General features: G+C 42.1%; 2 protein-coding genes across 4 annotated transcripts; both read right to left on the minus strand.

The window, feature by feature from the left end:
* Positions 1-30: 30 nt before the first annotated feature.
* On the minus strand, positions 31-7305 carry epx (eosinophil peroxidase). Its single transcript, XM_086027362.1, has 15 exons — positions 7288-7305; positions 7163-7223; positions 6213-6297; positions 5952-6127; positions 4764-4896; positions 3350-3479; positions 3045-3251; positions 2637-2979; positions 2275-2435; positions 1563-1821; positions 1329-1499; positions 1018-1255; positions 739-950; positions 503-667; positions 31-164 (listed from the first exon to the last, which is right to left on the minus strand). Exons 1-15 carry the CDS (start codon positions 7303-7305, stop codon positions 31-33), a joined length of 2493 nt encoding a protein of 830 aa, XP_085883488.1.
* A 1558-nt stretch (positions 7306-8863) lies between these two features.
* hps5 (HPS5 biogenesis of lysosomal organelles complex 2 subunit 2) lies at positions 8864-23566 on the minus strand. 3 transcript variants are annotated; one of them, XM_086028959.1, is made up of 24 exons: positions 23414-23566; positions 20261-20390; positions 19154-19264; positions 18991-19055; positions 18730-18922; positions 17896-18026; positions 17310-17528; positions 17132-17203; positions 16929-17017; positions 16673-16851; positions 16096-16254; positions 15577-15736; positions 14390-14507; positions 13604-13750; positions 13458-13526; positions 12601-12853; positions 12303-12486; positions 11331-11451; positions 11108-11257; positions 10913-11032; positions 10170-10283; positions 9935-10041; positions 9525-9798; positions 8864-9227 (listed from the first exon to the last, which is right to left on the minus strand). In XM_086028959.1, exons 2-24 carry the CDS (start codon positions 20366-20368, stop codon positions 9167-9169), a joined length of 3204 nt encoding a protein of 1067 aa, XP_085885085.1. In that variant the 5' UTR covers positions 20369-20390; positions 23414-23566; the 3' UTR covers positions 8864-9166. The 3 variants fall into 3 exon arrangements, with proteins under 3 accessions (XP_085885085.1, XP_085885083.1, XP_085885084.1); XM_086028957.1 differs by having other exon boundaries at positions 12303-12853; XM_086028958.1 differs by having other exon boundaries at positions 12303-12853; positions 23409-23519.

Consider the following 23566-nt stretch of genomic DNA (forward strand, 5'->3'; position numbering starts at 1 on the left):
ACATTGAACCGTTCCTGAATGAATGAAAAGTTACATTTCATCGTCCCTTGCGTCTGCGGTGACTCGCCTTCGACAACAGCAAAGGATCATCAGCGTTCCGGCAACACCACCGAGCACAACAATGGCTGCCGTCACGACCAACGCGGCGGATGGCGAGGAGAACTCTGGATCAGTGCACATCAACCGTAACAGTCACAAGAAAGGAAATGCCAAACAATACGTAGTGCGCACTGTGCAGGTTTGTGGTTTGGGATACAGTATGTTGTAAGGGTTTTGTTTAAGAAATTCCCTAAAAAAAAAAAAAACCTGCGCAAGAAAAGGAACCTGGCAGGTTGAGACACTCCATGTTTTGGGGGCAAACCGGAATTTGTTCTTCACATTCATTCATATCTGAAAAGAAACATTTCATTTACAATTTGGGTGTGATTGGTGTGGGTAGGACATTCAAGGCTCAAGGTAATAGTTGACAACTTCCGATTAATTAAAAGTAAGATTTCAATACCCTGGCATGTTGGAGGTGGGGAGCTCCACTGCTGACTTTGTGCATCACAGCTGATAGACGAAGAACCTCGCAGCTCGAGACCAGGTTGACACTCGTACATGACCACAGAGTCGCAGAGCAGGGAGTAGCCGGACTGAATTCTGGGTATGGGGCCACACTTTGGATCTTGGGGAGAGGTTACCGCACGATTGTCACAACATTATGGACTACCTTACCTGTATGGTCACCTTTCTCACCTGAGTGCGGTTCTTTCCACGGGGCGAGGTCGAGGTTGGGAACGAGTGGGCTGGAGCAAGCCAGCATGGCGTCGGGGTTCTCTGTGCGTGAGAAGGGGTCTTCCGGCACATGTGTGATGTGGCTGTTGTCACAAATGATTCGGGACAGAGAGACGGCATGGAGGTGTGTCCTCTGCGCGCTGGTGAACACTCCCTTTCTCTCCCACCAAAACCTTCAGATAGGAGATTTCTCGCGTCTAAAACTGTGTTTGGTAGAGAATGAGCAGACTTATTCTATACCTGTCACCGTCTCTCAGGGCTCTGAATTGTCTGGCCAGCAGGCAGGACAACAGAGGTCCCACTCTACCTCCGGGTAGAGCTGGTTCAGAGATGGCCCCCACCCACACGTCGATGTTGTGCGGCGTACCGTACAGTTGCTGGAATTTGCGAGCTAGAGTTGGATTAGCCAGAATGTCTGCCAGCGTCGACGTTGTGTTGGGAACCGAGAGGCCGCAGAACCTTCGCCACGAGCTGTATCCTGCGTTGGGGATCGGGTGAGGAAGGTCAGCAAACGCTTGTGCCCGAGGTGCTTTTCGAGTCAACGCTGGTACCTGGCAGGCCGTGGTCCCGGCCCCTCTGAAGGTTGAGGGCCCCGAGGTCCAGAGGCATTCCACCTTCCGCCTGAAAAAGACGCTCTGTGAGCTCTTCCACCATCATCTGATCAGGAGTCTGCAGCTTGGCAGGAGACAGCAAGAGGCCACGTAGCACTGGGTCTATACCGCCTGATGGGGATAGCAGTTAAGGACATATCAAGGACACTGCTTAACTTCCATGCCTCAACTTACCCTCCCGGACAACCCTCCACGAGGCGAACAAAGAATGATGCAGGGGGAGCGAAGGATGCTGGGAGTTTGCGGCGTACCCGGGCCCAAGCCTGGCCACGATTGGCTGCACGGTGACATGAGCAAAACGAAAAGCGGCGGTGGCAAAGATGTTGGCAATACTGGGATCCACATCAGGGTCGTACGCCTTGTAAGGAGGCATCTGCGTGTACATGGCCTTCTCTCCGAGGATTCGTGGTAGGTAGTGCTCCCACGTTAGGATCTGGAAAGAAACACGACTTAAGTCAGCCACTGAAGAAAAGTCAGGGCAAAGAAAAAGAGAACTCATTAACAGGTTTTTATGGAGCGCTGTGGCAGGACACCATTTTAGACCTACAAGGGGCTGTGTACTCTTAAGAGGAAGTCAACCCCCCAAAAAGTCTTTACTATATGTTCTATGTAGCCCCTCTAGCATAAACTTGACATTCTGATTAATATTGTTTGTGGAATATGAGTTAAGCGACAAAATCCACTCATTTTAGCCATGTCAGGGGGCGGCCATTTTGTCACTTTCTGTTGACTGAAAACGACATGACAGTTGCTCAGGGTGCAGGTAACAACCAATCACACCTCACGTGTTCTCTGAAGCTGAGTGAATGGTTGGTTCTGAGGGGATGTGGGGGCGGGGACTAAATATTCAAGGTCCACAACGACTGCCATGTTGGAAGCGCAGTACCTGGTGGATGGCTCCTACGATCTTGCGGGCCTCCTGGTAAAGGGTGTTGGGACTCCAGTGGGGGTTTAGGTCATGTAGTTCTTTGACCAGACGGTTGTGTTCCCGCAGGAAGAGTGTGTGCAGGACCACCATGCCGAGATGCTCGTTGGCTCTTGAATCACCTGTCAAACATGACGCATGAGCTCCAGTGCTGGGAAGTAAGTTACATTTTTCAACTGCATCTAATGACAATTTCATATGACGTCAAAAGAGAGCCGTAAAGTGGGTTATCCCCACTATGGTTGCAGCTGATCTGGAGCATATCCCAGCTGACTTTTGGCAAGAGGCTTAGTATACCCTCGACTGGACTGGACTACACTCACCCGCTTGGAAGCAGGATGTGGCGTTGTCCCGCGTTGTGGAGCCCTCTCTCGGGCCGCAGGGATCCGAGTGAGCCTGCGGGCGAGGCAGGAAGGGCAGGTAGGCCAGCTCCCCGTCCGAGTGCTCCGAGTTGCAAGCCATCGAGCCGAGAGGTGACGAGTGGTCGCGTAGCTCCAGCGCCTGGCTATCGGAGCTCCCGTACACCATACTGGCGTCCACAAAAGAGGTGATGGCGTTGAGCTGCTCACGGTGCACAGCGGACCCAACTCCATCCACACAGCTCGGAGCGGAGCGGAAGAAGGGCATGCAACTTTGGATGCCATAGCGAGGATCGGATGGTGGAATCTGAAGAGAAAGAGCTTTTGGTTTAACAAAAAAAATGAGCACACACAAAGCTAAAGATGAAACACCTCTATGGGGAAGCAAGGTGAATCCCGGCTGCAGGTGCCGGTGCAGTCCGCCCCGCTCTGGAAAGCCACCGTGCTGGGGCTCTGGGGGGTTAGCACCAGGTCGTGGTCAATCCACTGGCCCCATTCGACCAGCAGGTGGGACAGAGTGGAGTCCAGAGAGATGTTGTCATTGCGAGTGAACAGAACCTCCTGAGACACCAGTCGGACCTGCGCGGACCACCGGGGAGATTGGGGAGGGAGCAAACAAACCTGCGGTCAACAGGGCAGAGGAGACAGTGTGTAGCGGATCGCTACACTGGTCTTACTGGTGGCAGGCTAAAGTTGTGATAGGTGCGATGTGGATCCCAGCCTCTGGGTGTCCCCCATGTGTCTTCATACTCTGGAGGCAACCAGCGAGAATAGGGAATGTTTGCAGAGCCCCATCTGGGATGTTCTCTGAGCAGGAGGAGCAGCAACAAAATAGACCCATTTCTCTCTTGAAACTTTGTTATTCTCCTTCAGCAAGGTCATATATTCACACATGAACGAACAAAAACAAATCTGTATGAAGTTACCCTTAACAAAGAATACATTTTATGAGTGCCTAGGTATATATTTTTCTGACACCTTACGAGTTTAAAGCGGAAGTCAACGCACACATATTTCTTTTTCAAGACTATGTTCTATGCAAGCCCACTAGTTGAAACAAGGCATTCTGATAAATACTGTGTTTGTGGAATAAGTGTTAATCCACTCGTTTTTAGCCATTTTGGGGGGCAGCCATTTTGTCTTCTGTCGACTGAAAATGACATCACAACTGCTCACAACGACCAATAACGGCTCAGATTCAGAAAACAGGTCAGCCGTGATTGGTCGTTGGGAGCAGTTGTGATGTCATTTTCAATCGACAGAAGACAAAATGGGCGCCCCCAGAGATGGCTAAAACAAGTGCATTTTGCTGCTTAATTTGTATTCCACAAACGCAAAATTAATCAAACTGCCGTGTTTCAACTAGCGGGCTTGTTGGGAACATATTCTTGAAAAAAATATGTTAGTGTTGACTTCCGCTTTAAGTCATTTCATGAAATCATGAAATTTTCATCAAGTTGGAGATAATGTTTTTTTCCCCTGTTGAAATTAATTGAAATGAATCCGTTTCAGCGCCCCAAAGAACTTTTTTTTTTGGCAGTCTGCAAGTTTGCATGTGAGTATGGCCTACAGTAGCTCCCTGTGCATAAGGGACTGCGGCTCTCCTTGCCCACACATGAGAGAGCATTACAGTACATTAATGGCTCCATTTAATTTTTTTTTTGCTTAACTCGAGCTGTGGTGTATCTGAAGCTTTCCTGTAACACATTTTTGGCTCACAGCACAATTGCTGTGACCAAATGATGCTGGAAACTTGAAAAATTCAGACGTTGGGCCACAATTTTCTTTTCATTATGGGGCCGTTAGATTTGAGCCTTATGAAATCTGCCTAGCAACAGTGGCAGGGCAAACTTGGAATGACCAGAACAGAGAATTCAGGCAGTTCTATTGATCAACATTTTTCTGCTTGCTGTTAACGCAGCATAAGTAGTCTCTGCCCTTCTTTCAGTGTCTTTTGTTGTTTTTAATTGTTGGCTTTTAATATGCATGTTGAATTGTTTTGTGTTTGTTTTCCATTCATTTACAAAAAAAAGTGGAGTTGAGCATGATTTATAGCAAGAGAAATGAAAGATGAAATGATCAGGAGCTGACCTGTTGTTGCATTGGGCTGTGATGGACCGGTAGCGTTCTGCCACACAGCCACTCGGACAGTCGGGTGAGTGCAGTTGAGCCAAGCAGCCAGTGGCTTGCAGTAGATTCTCTACATCTGCTTCACTCAGCAGCTCTTGGGGGACAGAGGGAGGGTGCATTTACGCTTATATTTCAGCAGAGCCATTTTGCATTGTTCTTTTTGTCGTTTTTCTGTATCATTTTTTTATACAACTTTATATAGTTTTATCTTATTATTATCAACATTTTTTAAAATTCTTTTCACAAAATAAAACACTAACTTGTTTGGGAAAAAAACACCCAAATCAAACGAATTACAGCTCTTGGTTAGGATGAGGTCAGATTTGCTCATTTTATAAAAAGGGAGAGAGGGCATACTCATTTTCTTAGTATTGGCTACAGCAGAGGACCAACATTTACTGTACACATCCTAAGGGGTTTTCATTACATGTGTCAAATATACTATTAAAGACTAAATTAAAATTGTAATGTTAGTGTTGTGGGCTTGTAATTATGCATGCAGCCTGTTTAAACATTTTTTTTTTTATCCAGTAAAACGAATATCAACAAATACAAACAAATTTCTTAGTACAGTACAATACATTTTCATTTAAACTTTAAGAGCTCCTTGTTAGGAAACATTCAAGTATATTTTTTATTTAACTTTCATGTGCAATACATTTTTAATTGAGTCATCAATCCACACATGAGGGAGCTCCACATTTCTGTATTTTAATGTCGGTCATTTATGATGGTACTTCGAGAGGTAAGTATGCTTTTATTTGGTGACTTGGTGTATAAAGTTTGAGAGCTTGAAGAAGTCAAGTTTCAACGTCAGCATAATTTTACACATATTTTGTGGTTCTATTAAACCAAATTGCTCTCCAAATCAAAAGAGCCGTGTGCACGATGACGACAATAAGATCACTGCACTGCATCCCGATTCTACCTATAAAAATTGAAATCGAAATCTAATTAAATTTTCAGTGATGTAAAAATAAAAAATCAAGTTGAGAATTGTTTGTCTCCAATGGAAAATATTAGAAACTGCTCTACAGTTGCTACTGTTCTACACCACCGCTTACTCCAACCAGAAAAATAAACACGTCATGAACATGCAGGTGTACCTAGTCAAATGTCCGCCGAGTGTATTAGTTCCAAGTTTCGTACCATGACCGCTGGGCTGCGTCACAGTGTGCGTGTAGACCATTTCTCGAATCAGCTCCACCGTGTTATCCAGTAGCTCTGCGGCCCGAATGTGAGTCCTGCTTGTGCTTTGGGTCTGCTTGAAGTGAGCCAGCAGATCAGTCGGTCTCAGGACACCTTCGGACAGAGAGCTCCTCACCCTAAAAATGGCATAGTGTTAAAACTACTGAAAATGTCTTTTTGGGGGGGTAGATGTGGCCATGGCGCAGGCAAGATGTTGTGGACCTTTCGCTTGTGTGAGCGTAGGCGCCATCGGTCAGCTCAGTGGCTCTGCGAAGAGCCTCCGCCACAAGCAGAGAATCCACATGCACTGTTTATAAAAACATTAAAAACATTACTAGTTGGGCCAAGTATTGTTGCTGGAATAGCACGGTAGTTTGCTAGTAAGGTTTAATTGCATACTAGTGGGCCAAAAGTGGAACTACGAAAGGCTGGACAGTGAAAAGACAAATATGTCAATGGCAGTGAATTAAGCGCAATTATCAAACATAGAGCATTTATTCAATTTTGGACAAGGAGGCTACTAGTGCATGCTAGTGCCTACTAGTTGAGCCTAGTAGTGTTACTAGTGCAGCATATTAGTTTATTTGGTTTAATTGCGTACTAACAACTGTCTTCTACTAGTCGCTAGTAGTTTTCTAATCCTAGCTTCCACTACACATTTGTAGTGGAAAAAACATTAATTTAAATCTTTTTCCTATGACACTGAATTGTGAAAAACAAAACAAATGAAGGCTTGGCTTTCTTTTATGTTAAGGTTTTCCATTTTTAAATTATTCCTAGTGATGCCAAGTTCCAGTCTTCCTTGATGCAAAATTGTCTATGATGCCCTTGTATATCGACCTCCCACCCTACATTTCATCTACAGAGAGATGACACACAATAAAAAAACTTTTCAAAGCATTATTTACTGTTTTTTTTATTTTTATTTTATTTTATTTTTTTAACGTATTGTTGCCCACCCTGTGCGCACACATAATACACATGCCAGAAACCACTAATGGCCAACATCCTTCTAGTAGTAGAAAAAAACGGAGTTAGACACAGTCGTTCTCCTAGTGTGCTGATTTGTCTTGTGAGAACTAAGTGCATACTACATGAACCTTAAACTGAATATCACGGATATCGAATTGGTGCTCAAATGGCTTTCTATAAGTAACAAGCCGAGGTCCCACCTGAGGTGTTGTCAAATGACACTGCTCGCTGTGGGAGGGACACAAGCAGGATGATGGTCACCTACAAGGAGAACACGTTGAAAAGAAGACACCTAGCACAACACTATGAATTTCAACCAACTCACCCTGCGTAAAGTGTCCATCTTGATATGTTCCCTGTTAAAATCAGGCTGCTAGTACAGAACAGTATCTTACTGCTCTGCTGACTGAGGCTCATGGGCAGCGCCAGCAGGTGTGTGTGTATCAAATGGCCATTTATACACTAGCAGGTATGTGCAAAATCCCCTTATCAGGCTCGTTGGTGACAGGAAGGCAACATCAAACATAAACCGTGCCGCCTCCACCTCACAATCTTTTTTTTTTCTAATTGAATTTATGATGAAAAGCATTCTGTCATGTTAGAATCATTTCACATAAATGAATGTGTGTCAGTTGTGCTTCAGGGGAGCCACATGAGGGGTGGGCAAACGTTTGTGCTCATGGGCCACATTTGATTTACGAAACTGCCAAAGTCAGCTAGGAATAGGACAAAGTCGATAGAAAATAATAATTATGTAATAAAAAATAGACACAGTGGGACCTTGGGATACGTGTGCCTTGATTACATTTTTTTTCCCATATATGGGCGGTCAATTGAACAATTTTGTGCGATGGGTTATATGAGCAGAATTTCAAATACAAGTGCTTCAAACATTCACCACTAGATGGCAGCAGCATACTTTAAAACATCAATTGATTAGGTTGCAGTTCAGCTGATTTGTCAATAGACACCACAGAAGAAGAACAAGAAAGAAATTACGTTGGGTACAGTTATGTTTCATACTCAGATTTTCAATGTTTGGGCGTTATGTGTAGAGCAAATGCTTTTCCTTTGATTATTTACAGTAGAGCGCAATCTTTCTGATGAAGAAAAAATACATTTTGGCTGTTTTTTGTATGCGTGGGCGGTCACGGTATTAATTCATATGTAATTCAAGTGTAAAAGATAGTCTTCCTCCTAAAAATTTTTGAAATATATTTTTAAATACCTTACTTGTTTTCTGTGTATTAATGGTGCTCCAAAATGAACTTGCCTTTCCCTATATTCATATGTATTTTTTTCATTTAAGTATTAACTAATCAATTAACCAATTTCAGTTTTGAGATGAATGAATAACCTGAATAAATATATTTTTTACTTTGCCCGCCTCTGAGCTACACTGCGTTTGCGTCTTTGTAGATATAATCTAAGATGTTAATGAGGTAACAGTTTTTTTCCAGCATTGTGCCTTAATTGTGCAAGTCGGTAAAAAACATTGAAGCAGCAGTTTGTTTCTGTGCCAGAGTCGGAGAGGACGAACTGAACGCAGGAATGCAGTTGAAAAGGTCGAGGTGACTCAAAGTAAAACGAGAACATTCAAATGTGAATCCCCAATTTGCTCCTTTGATGCGGCAGGTGTGCGATACAATCACAGGAATCATAAGTCCGGTGTCATTAACTTGTTATTAACATTGATCCACATTAGCTTCGTCTGCTGTGTGCATTCAAAAGTCACCTTTTAGCAATGTTTGTCATTGGGTTTTTTTTCTTACCGGTATTTAAACATTGTGTAAAGATGTTAAAACTGTCGTCCATCTATTTTCTACAGCGCAAGCAAGTCCTCATTAGAGTCTGCCTAATTAACATAAGACACTTAAAAATTGCGATGGACCATTAGATAATACACTTTTTAAAAATTTTATTCAAATAATAGCACCTGGTTAGAACATTTGTTACATAGTTAATTACTGATTAAGGTCGTCGGTACATGCAAAACAAACCAATCTGTATTGCACCAACTGTACATTCATTTGCAAACAACATCATTTCCGTGCAAAATAGGAGCAATTAACGCACTTAGATTTTTAAGGTGAGTACCTTCATTAGTAGTAAAGCAAATAAATTAATCCATATCATCTTGAGGTAACCTCGTGTAAAATGCTGGCATTGTTTTGCCATCTTCTCATGCATATGTGTGTGCGTGGTCAGGCGTGTTGAGACCACAGGAAGCGATCGCAGCGCTCCAGCATGGTCTGAATGGTCGCCCTGAAACACAAAACATGGCTGACTCGTCACATGGGAAAACATCCACAAGAGGCAGTTATGCCAATTTAGCACTTTTGTTGTTAGATTTGGCAACTTTTCAGACTACACTAGCACCCCTCCTGAAAAAATAGCACCTAGCAGCAAATTAAAAGTTGTATTGTATTGTATTGTATTGTATTGTAAGTAGGCAATGGCACCCTAATGCAATGGAAACTATTACTATAACTATTATGCAATACTTGCAGGACTTTTTCCACATAATGCAAACTCGACTGTCCGTCTCAAGGCCCAACTCACCGCTGCCTCTTCTCAGCCACCTTCAGCAGCTCGCACACCAGCTGCGAGTGAGGCGAAAGACTCGGCTGCACCCCGCACTCCTCCAGGATGGCCAAGGCGCGCTCCGGTCCGGCCGTGCGGGCTAGGCGCAAGGTCAGGGCCTCGGGGTTGACATTTCTGCGACAGTCTGCGGAGCCGTTGGACAAAGTGTCTCCGTTCACGTCTGATGTACGGCTGCCGTCCTGAGCCAACTGGATCAGGAGTTTCCACTCGGCCAAGTTTTGTGGCTCCACGCCTGGATGTAAAAACGGTCTTTTATTACTCCAGCCACTCAAGATTGCTAAATTGCTTTTGAGCTTTGAGGTTGCCTGCTGCGAGAAAACAGCTCATATCTTGGTAGTGTGTAGTGAAACGAGGAAACTGAAACCCACCACCAGGTTCCTCCAGGAGGCTGATGTCATCCAACTGACAGATTGTTGAGAAAGCTTCGATGCGGCACTGTAGCTCACAACAGAGGTGGAGATAACCTGTCCAGTACCTGCACACACACGCACAACAAACACAATGCACAGATGACATGCATCAATCTACATTGTCTATCTACTATGACTACTACAAATAAATTGGTTTAATACAGATTTTCTAGACATGAAAAAGTGCAAAGACCCGTGACTGCGGCAGGTTTCTGCCATCTTCTGCTTGGATGACAAGTCTGCCGGAAGTTGGATCAGCAGACACAGGAGGCGCCCATAGCCCCAACTGAAACAGTGAGAATTCCACCTGCAACAGAGGTTGTTATTTCGCATGTATGAGTTTTAATTGTTGACGACACAATAATTTCAGGAGAGCTAATACAAGACAACATCCACAATTCTGTCATTGCAAAGACAATTTTATATGAGGTATTCATACCGTTTGTATTGGATTTAACTATCGTGAGCTAGTGTAATCGCTTCGACTTTTCATGCTGCATGACATGTAAACATGAGGACGACACTTGTTGAAGAGGAAGTCAACCCAAACATATTTTTTGAGAATATGTTCTATGCAGGCCCACTAGTTGAAACAAGGCAATATGATTAATGTGAAGTATGATTTAAGCAGCAAAATCCACATGTTTTTAACCATCTCAGGGGGCGGCCATTTTGTCACATCGCATTAACGTGAAAATCCCCGAAAAATTCAAAAATTGGACATAAGTGTTTTTCGCAGGACAGCGACGATATACAACACAATTGCACTGTTTATAATATAAAGCCTAGCGACCGACTAAAATGAAGCAGAGTTTTTTTTATTTTTCAAATTGTATCCTCCTCCATTTGAAAATTGCATTCTACTCCATTGCAATTTGAATTTGACGAATTGCTCAGCCCTAATTTCAACATTGTTCTCCCACATCACAAGCAGACCTGGGCTGTCCCTCGGGTGTCATCGTGTCAGAGCGCCGAGGTGCATCGTGGGTAAGTGCCAGCTCAAGCCAGTCCTGTCGCAGTGATTCTGGCTCGAGAAGAGACTGCAGGAATGACAACCTAGGGAGAATTCATTCAAACTTATCCACATGTGGATTGTTTTTCCTTCAGGAGAGCGTCAAGCTGCGAGCGTACCTGAGTTCTTCGGTTTGGGACAGGACCAGGTTATCCAGGTAGGCCAAGAAGTGACTTTTGTGAGCCATCCGCATCACATCTGCAGGGGTGATGGTGGGATAGAACGGGGCAAAGGAGCGGACGGCCGCTTCTCCGTGCTTCTCGTACAACCTAAAAGTGGACATATTCAGCGACGTCCTCGGCGGAACTTGCACATTAAGAGAGAATGGAGATATTGACTGACCTGTGCAGGTGAGCGAGCAGAACGGGAGGACTCCAGGGCTGCAGTTCTCGCAGGTAGCGTAGTGATCTCTGTAAATCTCCTTTGTGAATGATTTCCACCATTTTACTGGACTGTGTCACACCTTTGGGAAAACAACTTTTTTCCTTAACTTTTTACACGCAATCATAAACAAGAATTGGCATTTCATTGTGTAAAAAATGTGGAACTTTCAGCCATACAGTGTAAAAGCTTCCAACAGACGGCAAATTGTATTCCACAATGCAAGTTTTTATCAATAACAAGCCTCCCTGTCTGCTCAGCAACAAATTGGGGGCGTTAACATCCTGTCAAAAGTCACGCCTTCAAAATAAAAGCATGGCAATGCAATAACAGTTTAATCCAGACTTTCTTTGGTGCTATGGTGACCGATTTAGCAGAAGGGTCCGACATTATCTCATTCACTGCCACTGACATTTGTCTTTTCACAGTCCAGCTATCCAGTCCTACAAATCCCACAATGAGCCATGCTGCGGTGGCACTGGCTCTGTATGTTCATGATACAATAGTTTCAATGACTATTTCATATTTAGCATCATTATACTGTACTATTTAAGCCTCTAAGAAAATATTAGTTCTGTATAGTTACTTTTTTTGCATATTAATTCTGTTTTAAAATATAATATATTGTATTAGAAATTTTCTGGACTTTATATCTTTTTCAAGCCATTCCTGATGGAAGGACCTGACATGCAGCAAAATGTGTGCATTGCGGTAAAAAGATCAATGATGATTGATTCATTTAAAAACTGATTGACTAAAAAAAAATTTAATATTAAAAAAGCAAGAACATGTTCACATAACCATATTTATAAATTAAATTTGCGCCAGTGAACTTCGGGTGGCCACTGTTAATGTAGAACCCCGTTTAGAAGTCACACTCAAACTATTGTGCGCTTGTTTATTAAGTGTGACAAAAACGGAGGAATTTCTAACCTAGCATGGCCTGGACGAAGGAGCTCTGTACGTCCTGCTGCTCCAGAGGGCAGAGCAGACACATGCGTCGAATGCGGTCTCGGTCCAGCAAGAAGAAGTAGCGCCGCAGGAACGTCGCGCAGCTCAACTCCTGGCCATCTGCCTCCTTGCTGAAGCAGCTCAGTTCTGTATAAAGCGTGGCCAGCTGGGTGAGATTAGTCAGGAGATCAGAGGGTAGCGCTTTAGGAGACACCAATCGCACGGCTTCTTCCGGCGCCACCGTGGCGCCTTCTGAGACCAGCTGACGGTCGCGCTCCACCTCTGGAGGCATCTCGGTGTTCTCCTGTGGCGAGCTCGCCGTAGGTTCTTCTGGTGACTCCTCAGGTTTCTGTGAGCAAGTGTTTAAAAGCGGTTCCCGGGCATGTCGGGCTTCATCCGTGTCTGAAAGAACTCCAGCATCGGAGTCAGGATGAGGCGGCCTGAGGACACGCTCCAGGGCCTTCAGCCACTCTTGTAGGGTTTCTTGCAGGAAATGTGGATCCAGCAGAACCAAGGGATCTTGGATCTGGGAACTGATGTCAGAACAAGATTTCTGTCACAAGATGTACTGTTCATACCGATGAAAGGTGCAAATGCAGTAAATGTACTGATTTGGGAATATCACTACAGGGAACTCAATGTAAAAAAAAATATTTGCAATATGTTCAATGGGCCCCTAGTCTAAACACATTATTCCGATTAAGATTGCATTTGTGTAATAATAATCTATCAGTTTTCATCCATCAAGAGCTGCCATTTTGGCCTGTGGCGCCCTCTGCTGTCGACTTGAATAGCGAATGTCACAGCTCATCAGTTTTCTGGGTTTGGTCACGTAATGTTCGCAAAGCAGCCCGAGGGCACTCTGACGTTCATTTCAGTTGACAGCAGAGGGCAGTACAAGGGCAAAATGTCAGCCCCGTGAGATTGGCGATTTTCTACTGTAGAAAATGAATGGCCTGGCAGGTTTTCTGACAATCTTTCAAAGGTATTTGAAGTTGAAATTGCTATGAGAATTGGTGGCCTATATTGTAGATTTTTATCCTGGAAAAAATATCATAAATATTTTCCGTCCTCCAAAAAATCTTTCACTAAAATAGTTCTTTTGACCTCACCATCAGCACAATTCTCTGTACTCACATGGCCTGCTCAGTGGCCGACTGAAGCTCTAGCAGTTCAGACTCTGTGTTCGGCATGTCAGAATAAACCCTGTGGAGTTCACAGTCAACGATTTAATCACATCACCAAAATCCAATCAATTTAGAAGTGAATCTTGCCGTACTCACTCAATATCTGCATCCTCAAAGAACGGAGCAGAGGTGGCAGACATCTCAGCGTGAGCGCCCTCTCTGAAGTCAGGTCGCTGCCAGAGCTCGGAGTTCATCTGGAGCGTATTGATCTTCTCCGTTGTCTTCTTGACGAAACTAGAAACGCTGAGAGTGGGGGGAGAAAAAAAAAACAACTTTGAGTTTCGGGCAGCGAACACCCAGGACTGGTTGGCAAATGAGCGTGATGCGTGGAAATGAAACATGTCAGCCCTATGCAAACGGATGAACGACATGAAAATAAAACATATGCGGGTTGAAATCTTCACTGGAAAGGGGAAGTTAAAAGCCACTGCTACAACTCAGTCAGTCATTTCAGCTAAGTTTCAGTTCATTGTTTGAGGAAAAAGGCAAAAGTAAACTCATCTGCATCTTAAGGTTATTAGAGTGAACAACAACGAACAAAACAACTAAAACAAAAAATTAAAAAAAAAAACATTTTCATAAGCGAAATAAGTGTTTTGAAAAATAGTAATACATTTCTCATTTACAAAATGAACCATAATCATAGTGAAAATGTTTTATTGGTGCTGCTTGTGTAAATATATATATATATTATATATATATATTATCTATTTGTTTAAAGCACATAATCCCCTGTATGTGTCTCGTGAATGGTTTTACTGTAGATTGTGATGCATCTAATTTGACCTAAGAAGCAGTGTTATGCACTGCATTTATTGCTCCTTGAAATTCCCTGCTGCATCCCCATTTAAGACACTGCAGCTGCTGTGACACTGAGTTCACCTGTCTTTGACGGCCTGCAGTGCAATGCGGGGGGGTTTGGTGCGAAATGAGATGGGCAGGTGGAATTGCAGGCCTTGCTCGGATCGCTCGGCGTCCGCGCGCTCGCCGCTCTGTGAATCTGAATGGAGATCCGGGCGAGAGCCAGAGGAGAAACACAAAGATGGGTGGAGCACTGGTGGCGTACGATGAGAGGGTGGAGACCACATGCATGTAGCCGGAGGACGGGGAGAGGTAAATGCTGTGCAGTACAAATAAAACTGAACACACAAAACTGAAAGCTGAATGCGTGTGTAGGATACAATGACACAGAGAAGAGCATTATTAGAAATTTGGTAAAACAAAGTTGGATTATTATTGTTATGTTCACTCTTCAAATGCATCCATTTGCATTATTTCAATGCCAAATAAGTGGTGCCTTGAGAGAAATGGGAATGCCATTAATCCAATTGATCCTTCCGCCAAAAACTACAAAATTTCTCGTAGAGTATTTTAATTAGAAAAAAATAGCACTCCATAATATTGTACTTCATAAAAGGTAATGTCATAATTCTATAGAATTAAAAGAAATGAAATGAAACAGTTTTTTGTCACATGGCATCAACCGAATGGTCATTGCGCAGCTCCTTCCGGTGTGCCCGCCCGCCTTTGCCACCTGTGGGCAGTATAAGACAGACATCTCAACTCCTCTCTCAGCTCATCAGCACAGCACTAGTAGTAGTCATTCTATGCAGAGGACAAGGAACACTTGACTGTGAGTACTGTTATACTGTCTGCCGAGGCCTTCACTGTTCACTAAATGCTACTTAGCGTTAGTATTAAGCTAGCCGACTGAAAGGCTAACCTACGTGGTTGTTTTAAAGACACAAAGTGTAATTCTCTTTATGTTTAGTATGACAATAAACTTCAACTGGGAGTAGCATTAAACAGCTCAAAGTCTCTTTTATTTTTATATTTTTTCACTAATCGTATCTTCTAAACAGCTGTTGTGAAGTGAGTTTAGTCACTGCCACCATAAAGCGTTGGCGTCTCAAGCCTGCACTTGCAAGCCCCACCCCCCCAAAAAAAAAAAGACCAGTTACTCGTTTCTCAAGGCACCACTGTATAATTTAACAAATCTTAATTTCATTAATAAAAGAAGTGTATGATGGCCTTTCACTTTCAAAGCAGGCGTCTCTAGTGTCTCCTACCGTGGTCCGCTTGATCTTCGTCCTGCACAAAGCTGAACTCTTTGAGCCGCTCCTCCTCCGACACGGACTGATTGATGAGGGAGCTCGTCTCTTCGTCGGACTGGCTCCCTCGGCGACTGATCACTCGGTAGATACCGCAGTCCAGGACGTTGAAGCTCTCCTGGATTTTTAGAAGAAGCAACTGATGTGAAGACATTCGAAGGAGGATAGGGTCATGTCACACAGGATGAGGATTTCCTTTTGCAAGCGGAACACTGTTAACAGATTTATTTGGAGCAGGTTCATAGTTTGCCGGCATGGTTCACTAGTAGTTAGCACATCCGCCTCACAGTTCAGAGGTTGATGTTTTCAATAATTTCAATAGCTAATTATTGATTTAAATATTAACTGTATAGTAAAAATGTGAATGTGTCAGTATAATACTGTTCATGCACATTTTAGCATTTTTTATTTTAACGTGGCCCTGGGCCTGATTTAAAAAAAAAAAAAAAACTGTAAGGAAGGACGACTTTCACATACGTGTGATGAGATGCTGCTTCTGCGACTGCTGCAGGCCGAGTCCAGGGGCTCCAGCTTGGCGATCACCTCATCCAATTGGCCGATCAACTCGGGGTGTGTGCTGGAACTGAGCTGGGACCGAAGGTGTTCCAAGCGGTCGATGGGAATTGATTTTCGGGCCTGAATTAGACCAAAAATAAGGCTTGCGCTCAGATTTAGAAAGCACAAGTAAGAGACATGCATTTCTCGAGAGAAGATGATCTGCTTCTGATTGCTATGCAGTTAAAAGCAGAACACTGTTTTTACTGCGACTTCTTTTTTTTTTAAACATCTACCCTGTATGCAACGTTATACCTGTAATAGTTTTAACGTTTTTCATTATAGCTCGTTTTTATTTCATTTCGACTTTTGTTTGTCAAAGTCAGTTAGTTTTCATTTGATTTTTTCGCTATAGTTAGTTTTATAAACAAAAAAATGCTGTTTCTATTATCTATTCTTTTTTAAAATATGTTTTTATTTTATTGTTTATTGTTTTGGACCGCCCCATCTTTCCCCGTAGAGAAATGCACGAAACCATTTTGGATACAAGCCGCCTTACCCGACTGATGCTGATGGTGTGCTGGAACATACAGCAGACCGAAGCCGCCAGAGACCAGGACTCCCGTCGCAGAAGGCGTTCAATGCAGCGTTCTGCCGACAACAGGGCGAGGTGGGACAGACGGCCACCGCCATGGAGGCAGAAGACCTCGTTGCGGTAGACTGCGATGTCGAGCACGTCTGCAACACCAAAAAAGAGGCTTGTCTAATTTACTGTCAATATTCACAAGTGTGAGTATCACTGTCAGTTACTGTACCTTTGAGCTCTGTCCATAGGAGAACTTGGCCATTGTGAGGTGTAAAGATATAAATGGCTGAATCAGTCCAGGTAAGCAAGTTTTGGTCTCTGTCAAAAAAAAAAAAAAAAGGTACATATGCTCATGATGGGCCATTGTTTGTTGAGAAAATGTGTTTTGATTTCACACTCTGTGCAATAAACATTTAAACGTGTGACTCTTACCCAAAATATAGTAGTTTTGGGAAGGCAATTGATTGGGGGCTCTTCTGGCCTGGGTTGTATTGTGGCTCATTTCTGCAGGCAACAGAGGGTTTGAAGGCCTTCAGTGTTATCGCAGAAAAGAACGATTGGTTGAAGCAAGTTCGAGGTAACTTTACCTCTAAGACCTGAAGGTTGTTACCTGTATGTGATGAGAGGTAAAGGAGGGCAGTTGAGCACCTGTTTGAACTGCTGTGTGCTTAAAACCTCGCCATTAAAACTGGCTTCCCATATCCGAGACCCCGGCCGGGCGCAGTAGAGCAGCGGGGGCTGGCCCACCAACAATCCCTTGTTCTGAGGGAAAAAACATGCTCCATACTCCCCGTCACGCTCCTTGTTCCCCACGCGCCAAAACTTCTCCCTGGAGAAAGGATATAAAAGCATGAAAAAAGATGATTGTGCTGAAAGAAATTCCTAGTTGGACTCTCACAGACAATGGCAATAAATCAGTTCTGACTGAAATAACAGTATGTTAGTTTGAAATAAAATAAGTTATTTTGAAAAGAAAAAAACACATATACGGGTAATGACAATAACAAAAAAGGCAAACAATCATTAAGATTCATTATTAATAACATAATTAAAGAAAATCTGAGAAAAATTGGCTTTTCAGAAGTGTGTATAAAACTAGCAGCCCTTTGGTTAAATCACTACCCAAGAAGTGGCCATCACTAACAAAAAAATAAGGTTGGTGACCCCTACTCTAGGCAATCACAACCCAAACTCACTTTTCTGTATCACAGAGATAACAGCGGCTGAGAGAAGACACCAGAAGCCGACTGTCCTGGTACCCAAGCTGAACCACTTTGGAGTCCACAGTGGTGACAGTCTGAACTGGAAACATAACGAATCCTGATCCCTGTACAACAAACAACAACGAAAAAATGATGCTTAAATAATCATCAGCAAATACTGTTATAGTAGAATTTTGATTCAATTTAATAATTTGAATGTAATTAAAGGGGTTACAAAAATGTGCTCCACTGCAGCGTGCCTCAACCACCGTTCCGTGGTGCATTTGCTACCGAGCCGCACAGAGAAACTGGACATGAATATTATTTATTTTGTTTTGAAAACCATGTGCATCCGCCTGTGCTTCTCTACACGTCAAACCAATTAGCTCAGTCGTGATAAAGTAGTAAAAAAAAATTATCAATTAGCTAGCAAAAATCATTTATAAAAAACAAAAAAACACTTGTCTTTGGAAAGGGGAAAGGCCAAATGATGAGAAAGAACCCAAAAACAATGTTTGGCCACTTTCATTGTTTCAATATTTCTACCATGTTCGAGTGAGAGCTCAGAATTTCACGACAGTACACTGCGCTGCGCCGCTGGCACTCATAGGAAATGTGGTTGACGTCACTCAAAACATTACCACTTTTGTCCACGTGGTGCCGCCATAATCATTGTTGCTTTAATATACAGTACATCAAATTTGGTAAACTCGAGTGTTATTTGTGCTTATCACTGTCAGACATCTTATCAACCAGAACTGCTAGTTGAAACAATGCTGAATGAATGGATCAGCAACAAATTAAGATACAACACTTTGGTGGGAGTACCTTTCCCATCTTAGAGGATCCTGCCCGGAGAAAAGACACCTTGCCCGCCGAGTCTCCGACAAAAACCTTGAGCGCGTTGGTGTCCCAGCAGATCGCAGTGATGTTCTGGCCCCTGTGCTCCGAGGACACGCTCACCCTCTCTGGACGTCCACGGCGCTCCAGCTGCAGCTCCCACACCACCACCAGACCCTGACTGGACCACACATTGTCAATCATTAAGAGATGACAAAGGGTCAAATGGATGTCATGTACAACTTTTACCTTGTTGCAACAGCAATAAAGTCTTCATCATGAGGACAGCACGACACCTGAGTAATAGATCCTTCCTGAAAGGCAAGTCAAATAATCAGGAATGACTTTGATGAATTCATTACGTGCATTAGTACCCGGTGAGGTTTTCTCTCAACAGTGAGTCACATACTACCTTGTGAGTAAGTATAAGCCTTTGTTTCCAGCCCTCTCTCTGAATCAGGTGCAACCCTCCAGCCGATGTTCCTAATGCTAGCCACTTCCTCGATACAGCCAAACATGTGCACTGAAACAACATGAAGGATATGCATAGTCGAATGAGCTGTATATTTTATGTATCGGTACAAAGTCTTAGGCTTCATTCGATTTGACGGTTAAAATGGTGAGGAATAAATTGACTTCAAAATGCCAAAAAGCAGCAGGATGTCCACTGATTCTTGCCCAAACTTATCTCGGATAAGCTACAGCCCATTCACAACTCTAATAAAGACAACTAAATTGGCATTATCTTTTATTTTTTATTTTTATTTTATTTAATTTTGACAGTTAATAAGAGATCAATATAAAACCAGGTTGTTTTGGCGCAGCATCAGAATCAAAATGCTTGAACTTCCTGCTCTTTTTTTTTTTTTTAACTTGAAACAAAGATAACTCAAATATTAACACTTCAATTATACTGAAAATTTGGAAAAGTTTTGGGATCTTTTTTGTTTAAGTATTTATTTAAAATTTTAAGTCATGCAGCTGAGCCTAGTAGCTCCCTATTGTTTTCGTTTGAGCTTTAAAACAAACAAAAAAAAACACATTTAACAAGTTTATCTGAATAGCTTTTTAAAAAAATACCCAAACATTTTTTACACTGCAACACAAGTGGAAACAGCACAAAGTAACACTGAAATTAAAGTACGACCAGTACTTCCATGACAAAATATGAATCGTAAAACATACGATCCAGAATCTTACAATCGGCACATTTAGCCATTGTAGGCCTTAGTCGTGTTTTCGGTATGATGAAGGAGGGTGCTTGACCAAGTCTGACTACTGATCCTAATGCTATAGTGCATGCAGATTTTTTTTTTTTCAAACATGAAACGTTAAAACACTTCAACAAGGGAGCTTGTAAAAAAAAAAAAATCCTCAAGAATAATATGATGCTCCTGAAATCAGCAAAATTCCCAAATAAGATGCATCTTTGTTAAAGCTGGGGGGGGGAAAAAAAGTCACATCTTACAGACCAAACTTCACAGTAGTGTGTGATTTGATCACATGTGATTGTATCTACCTTCAGTCTGCCCGAGTCTAAGCGCAGAGTGGAGAGGAGAGGGTCGAGGCAGTCGAATTCTGCCAGGACATGACTGTGGACATCTGGTACGACTGCTATTCGAGGCATCTTTCCTCACGGTCGTCCACAACTGGAAGAGAACGAGACAGACAGCCTTTAGCAGTCACGTTTGTGCTTGGTCACGTATACTGTGGCATCATATGACTCTCAGCAGGGTACTTAAGTCTCTCAAATTGGTCAGCCATGACTTTGGTTATACAAGTGTAAGCCCACACAGCTGCAATGAAACAGCTCAATTGTAAAAAGGAACCCATAGACAGTACATAAGAAAAAAAAACACACATCCTGTTTTTCAAAGTTAAATTACAATTTTGCAGTAAAGTTTTTTTTACAGTGTCACAACAATGTGATTTGTGTTCAATTTCCTGGTGGTGGTTTTTGAAAATATATGAGGAGAGCGTTATAGTAATGAAACGCTACCTTCAGTTTACAAATTGAAACTAAAAGGTAAAAGCTCTATATTTAGAAGTAGTAGTTGATGTCATAATTTCAAGAAATAGTGAAAAGTAGGAGCCATCTCTTATTTGCTCTTTTATTTGCTAGAACTGTAGTGTAAGTGGATGAATATCTTCTTGCATCATAGCATTATTTCTGACCTAAAAACCACAGGCTGATCATTAAGAATTATAATTTTGAACCTAACTTTGCTCTGGAACAAATAACTACGTTATCCTGCATTCCTTAAGGCTGCTTATTTTAGTTTTAAAACAAGAATGATTGTTTCATATAAAAAAAAAAGAGAGCAGAGAGTGTTTGCCAAACTGATTAGCCGTGATTTGGATATCAACTTGTGCCTTCCACGCACTGGCGGGGAAAACTCACTCAGGCCTAATCCGTAATGAAGAAAAATAGGGAGAGTACTACACTTATAAATGCAATTAGTAACAGGCATCTTAATTGGGGATAAATGCAAGTGTTTAGAATACAAAAGCACTGAACAAGTGACAATCTAGTTACAACCAGTAGGGGGTGAAGGAACCAGTAGTGGGTAACGGTGCAGGCTTTTACTAAATCGATAAGCCAGTATTTAAAAACTCACAAATCAATGTAAAAAGTACATTGTATATGATTCTAAACAGCAGAAATCATTACAGCTTTCTGACCTGTAATGATTAAAAACAAAATGTGTTCTTGTTGAAACAGATGATTCTGTGATATAACACTGATGCCAAACCCTTATTGGAGGGACAAAACCTGAATTAATAAAGTCAAGTTAAATGTTTCTAACACTTTTATTGTGTTTTTAACATAAATAAAGACAATACAGTTGAGCACTGTAAAATTGTGAACCTGTAAACTTCAGTACTATGATGTTGAACATGTGCAAACTAAAGCAAACTGCTTGTCAGTCGTGAAAAACATCTAAACTTCTCAACTGAATGCAAGCATATTTCCTTTTCCTGTAATTGGACCAATGCTGACAAGGCTAAGTATTAGCACTTTGTGGCAGAAAGAAGTATATCGTCGCTGTCCTGAAAAACATGCATGTCCAATTTTGTATTTTTTTTTATTATGTTCACGTTAATAGGATATCTGTAATGCAGAAAGTCCCTTCACATAAAAATATAAAAATCGTGGCAAAAATGGACATAAGCGTTTTTCACAGGACAGCGACGATATGGTTTCATATAAATTTAATTCTTAGTATTAATGTACTTCTAGCCTTACATTTTTCTGTATACTTTATAGAAGGAACTTATATACTTAAAGCTTCCATATAAGTTTATCTTTGACTTTGGTGTATACTTTTCAGTACAAGCCAAGTATACTTAAGCATACTTCTGTGAAGTTTAGAAAATGAAGTATTTAAAAAGTACACTTCAAGTATACTGCTTCCATTTTAGTATAAAAAAAGTTTACTTATAGTATACTTCGATAAACTACTTTTTGCTGAGTCTTCTAGAGATCTGAAAAAAGCGGTACGAGCACGTTGCAGGGGTTAAGTGGAAATAAGTATTTCCAAGATGATAAGTAAATATTCATAGCACATCAATGAAATGTTATTCATTTGTGTGCTATAATTTGTTTCCATGGGGAGACAACCTGTAGCACAGTCGCGTCACTTATCATATTAGTTCACGCGGTGTCAGCTCAAGCGTCGTAGATGACTGATAAAGAAAGTAAAACTGCTGGTGAAACTGAATATTGTTAAGCGTTTTGTTTATGAAATGTTAAGTTTAAATGCCCACCCTTAAAGGGAACTAAGAGCTCCTTTTTTGTGGTAAATATATGAGCTAGATATAAAAAAAGACATGTTTAGTATTCGTGTCGATTTCGTTTTTTTTAATTATATTTTTTTATTCATTTATATGATTTATTTTTAAGGCAACTAATTTAATTCCATGTTTAATTTGAGTTTAAAAAATAATGACTGATAAAGACTCAAATTTTGGAGCTGAAATAATGTTTTCATTTAATTGTGTTACGTTCTACTTTTGGAGAAAAATCAACACATAGGAGTTGGTACTCGTGTCCAGGTTCGGGGTTACACAAGACACAAAAAAAGTTTGGCGACCAATGTTCAGCACCCAAATATCGTAAACCGAGCAACTCCCTGAGTGCATGTGTCACGTGACCGTAACAGGAAGTACTGTACATTCAATCCGTTGTAAACTCGCCGAAAGTGACGTCACACAATTGAACTGAACAGTTAACTCGATAAATATTAACGGTTTACGAACCCTCATGTGACAAACACATTTGTAATTACACTGCATATGAACGCAGTGTTTCACTAGTTTCCGTCGATTAGCAGCGCTCACGCAATCAACCTAAAGGGGCGAGTCGGTCACGAGACGACACGCGTCTGCTGACTGGAAATTAAATACTCGTATTCAAAATAAAGGACAGCTCAAGAGAAGTTCACTCCACCATAAACCTGCTGTAAACAGAGCTAAATTGTTTTAAATTCCCTCACAGATTTTTTTTTTGGTCTGAGGACGATAGCAAGCATGCTAGTTGTTGTTTTGGTTCAGTCGTTGTGCCAACAAAAATGATGAAATGCTGAGTGGCAGCACAATGATACATTTTACAATATATTCCGCCTGGCCTCTATCGTTCGCTCCACTTTTTCGAGAAAATCACTCACGTTACCGTGGGAGCTGAAGCCGAGTGGTCAGCCTCCCTCAGCTGGCGAAGAGTCGACTTCCTGAAAGCGTGCTGACTACTGAGCATGTTTTGCATCTTAAGTGGATGGACGACACGCCTCATGAAGAATCCGCTAATTGGGAAAAAAAAGCCAACTAT

This window comes from Filicampus tigris, chromosome 4 (genome assembly GCF_054856515.1).
Source record: "Filicampus tigris isolate MCC_2025a chromosome 4, RoL_Ftig_1.0, whole genome shotgun sequence".
NCBI classification, from domain to species: domain Eukaryota; kingdom Metazoa; phylum Chordata; class Actinopteri; order Syngnathiformes; family Syngnathidae; genus Filicampus; species Filicampus tigris.

What these genes read in the sequence shown, in the direction of transcription:
- epx (XM_086027362.1), bottom strand. An exon ending in ACAGCCCAATGCAACAACAG is followed by an intron (nt 3,480 to 4,763) that starts GTCAGCTCCTGA and finishes CCTCCTGCTCAG; the next exon opens with AGAACATCCCAGATGGGGCT. An exon ending in CACATCCTGCTTCCAAGCGG is followed by an intron (nt 2,436 to 2,636) that starts GTGAGTGTAGTC and finishes CATGTTTGACAG; the next exon opens with GTGATTCAAGAGCCAACGAG.
- hps5 (XM_086028957.1), bottom strand. Translation starts at nt 20,368, where the DNA reads ATGCCTCGAATAGCAGTCGTACCAGATGTCCACAGTCATGTCCTGGCA. An exon ending in TTTATTGCTGTTGCAACAAG is followed by an intron (nt 18,923 to 18,990) that starts GTAAAAGTTGTA and finishes TGTGTGGTCCAG; the next exon opens with TCAGGGTCTGGTGGTGGTGT. An exon ending in GTGGCTGAGAAGAGGCAGCG is followed by an intron (nt 9,228 to 9,524) that starts GTGAGTTGGGCC and finishes TTTGTGTTTCAG; the next exon opens with GGCGACCATTCAGACCATGC.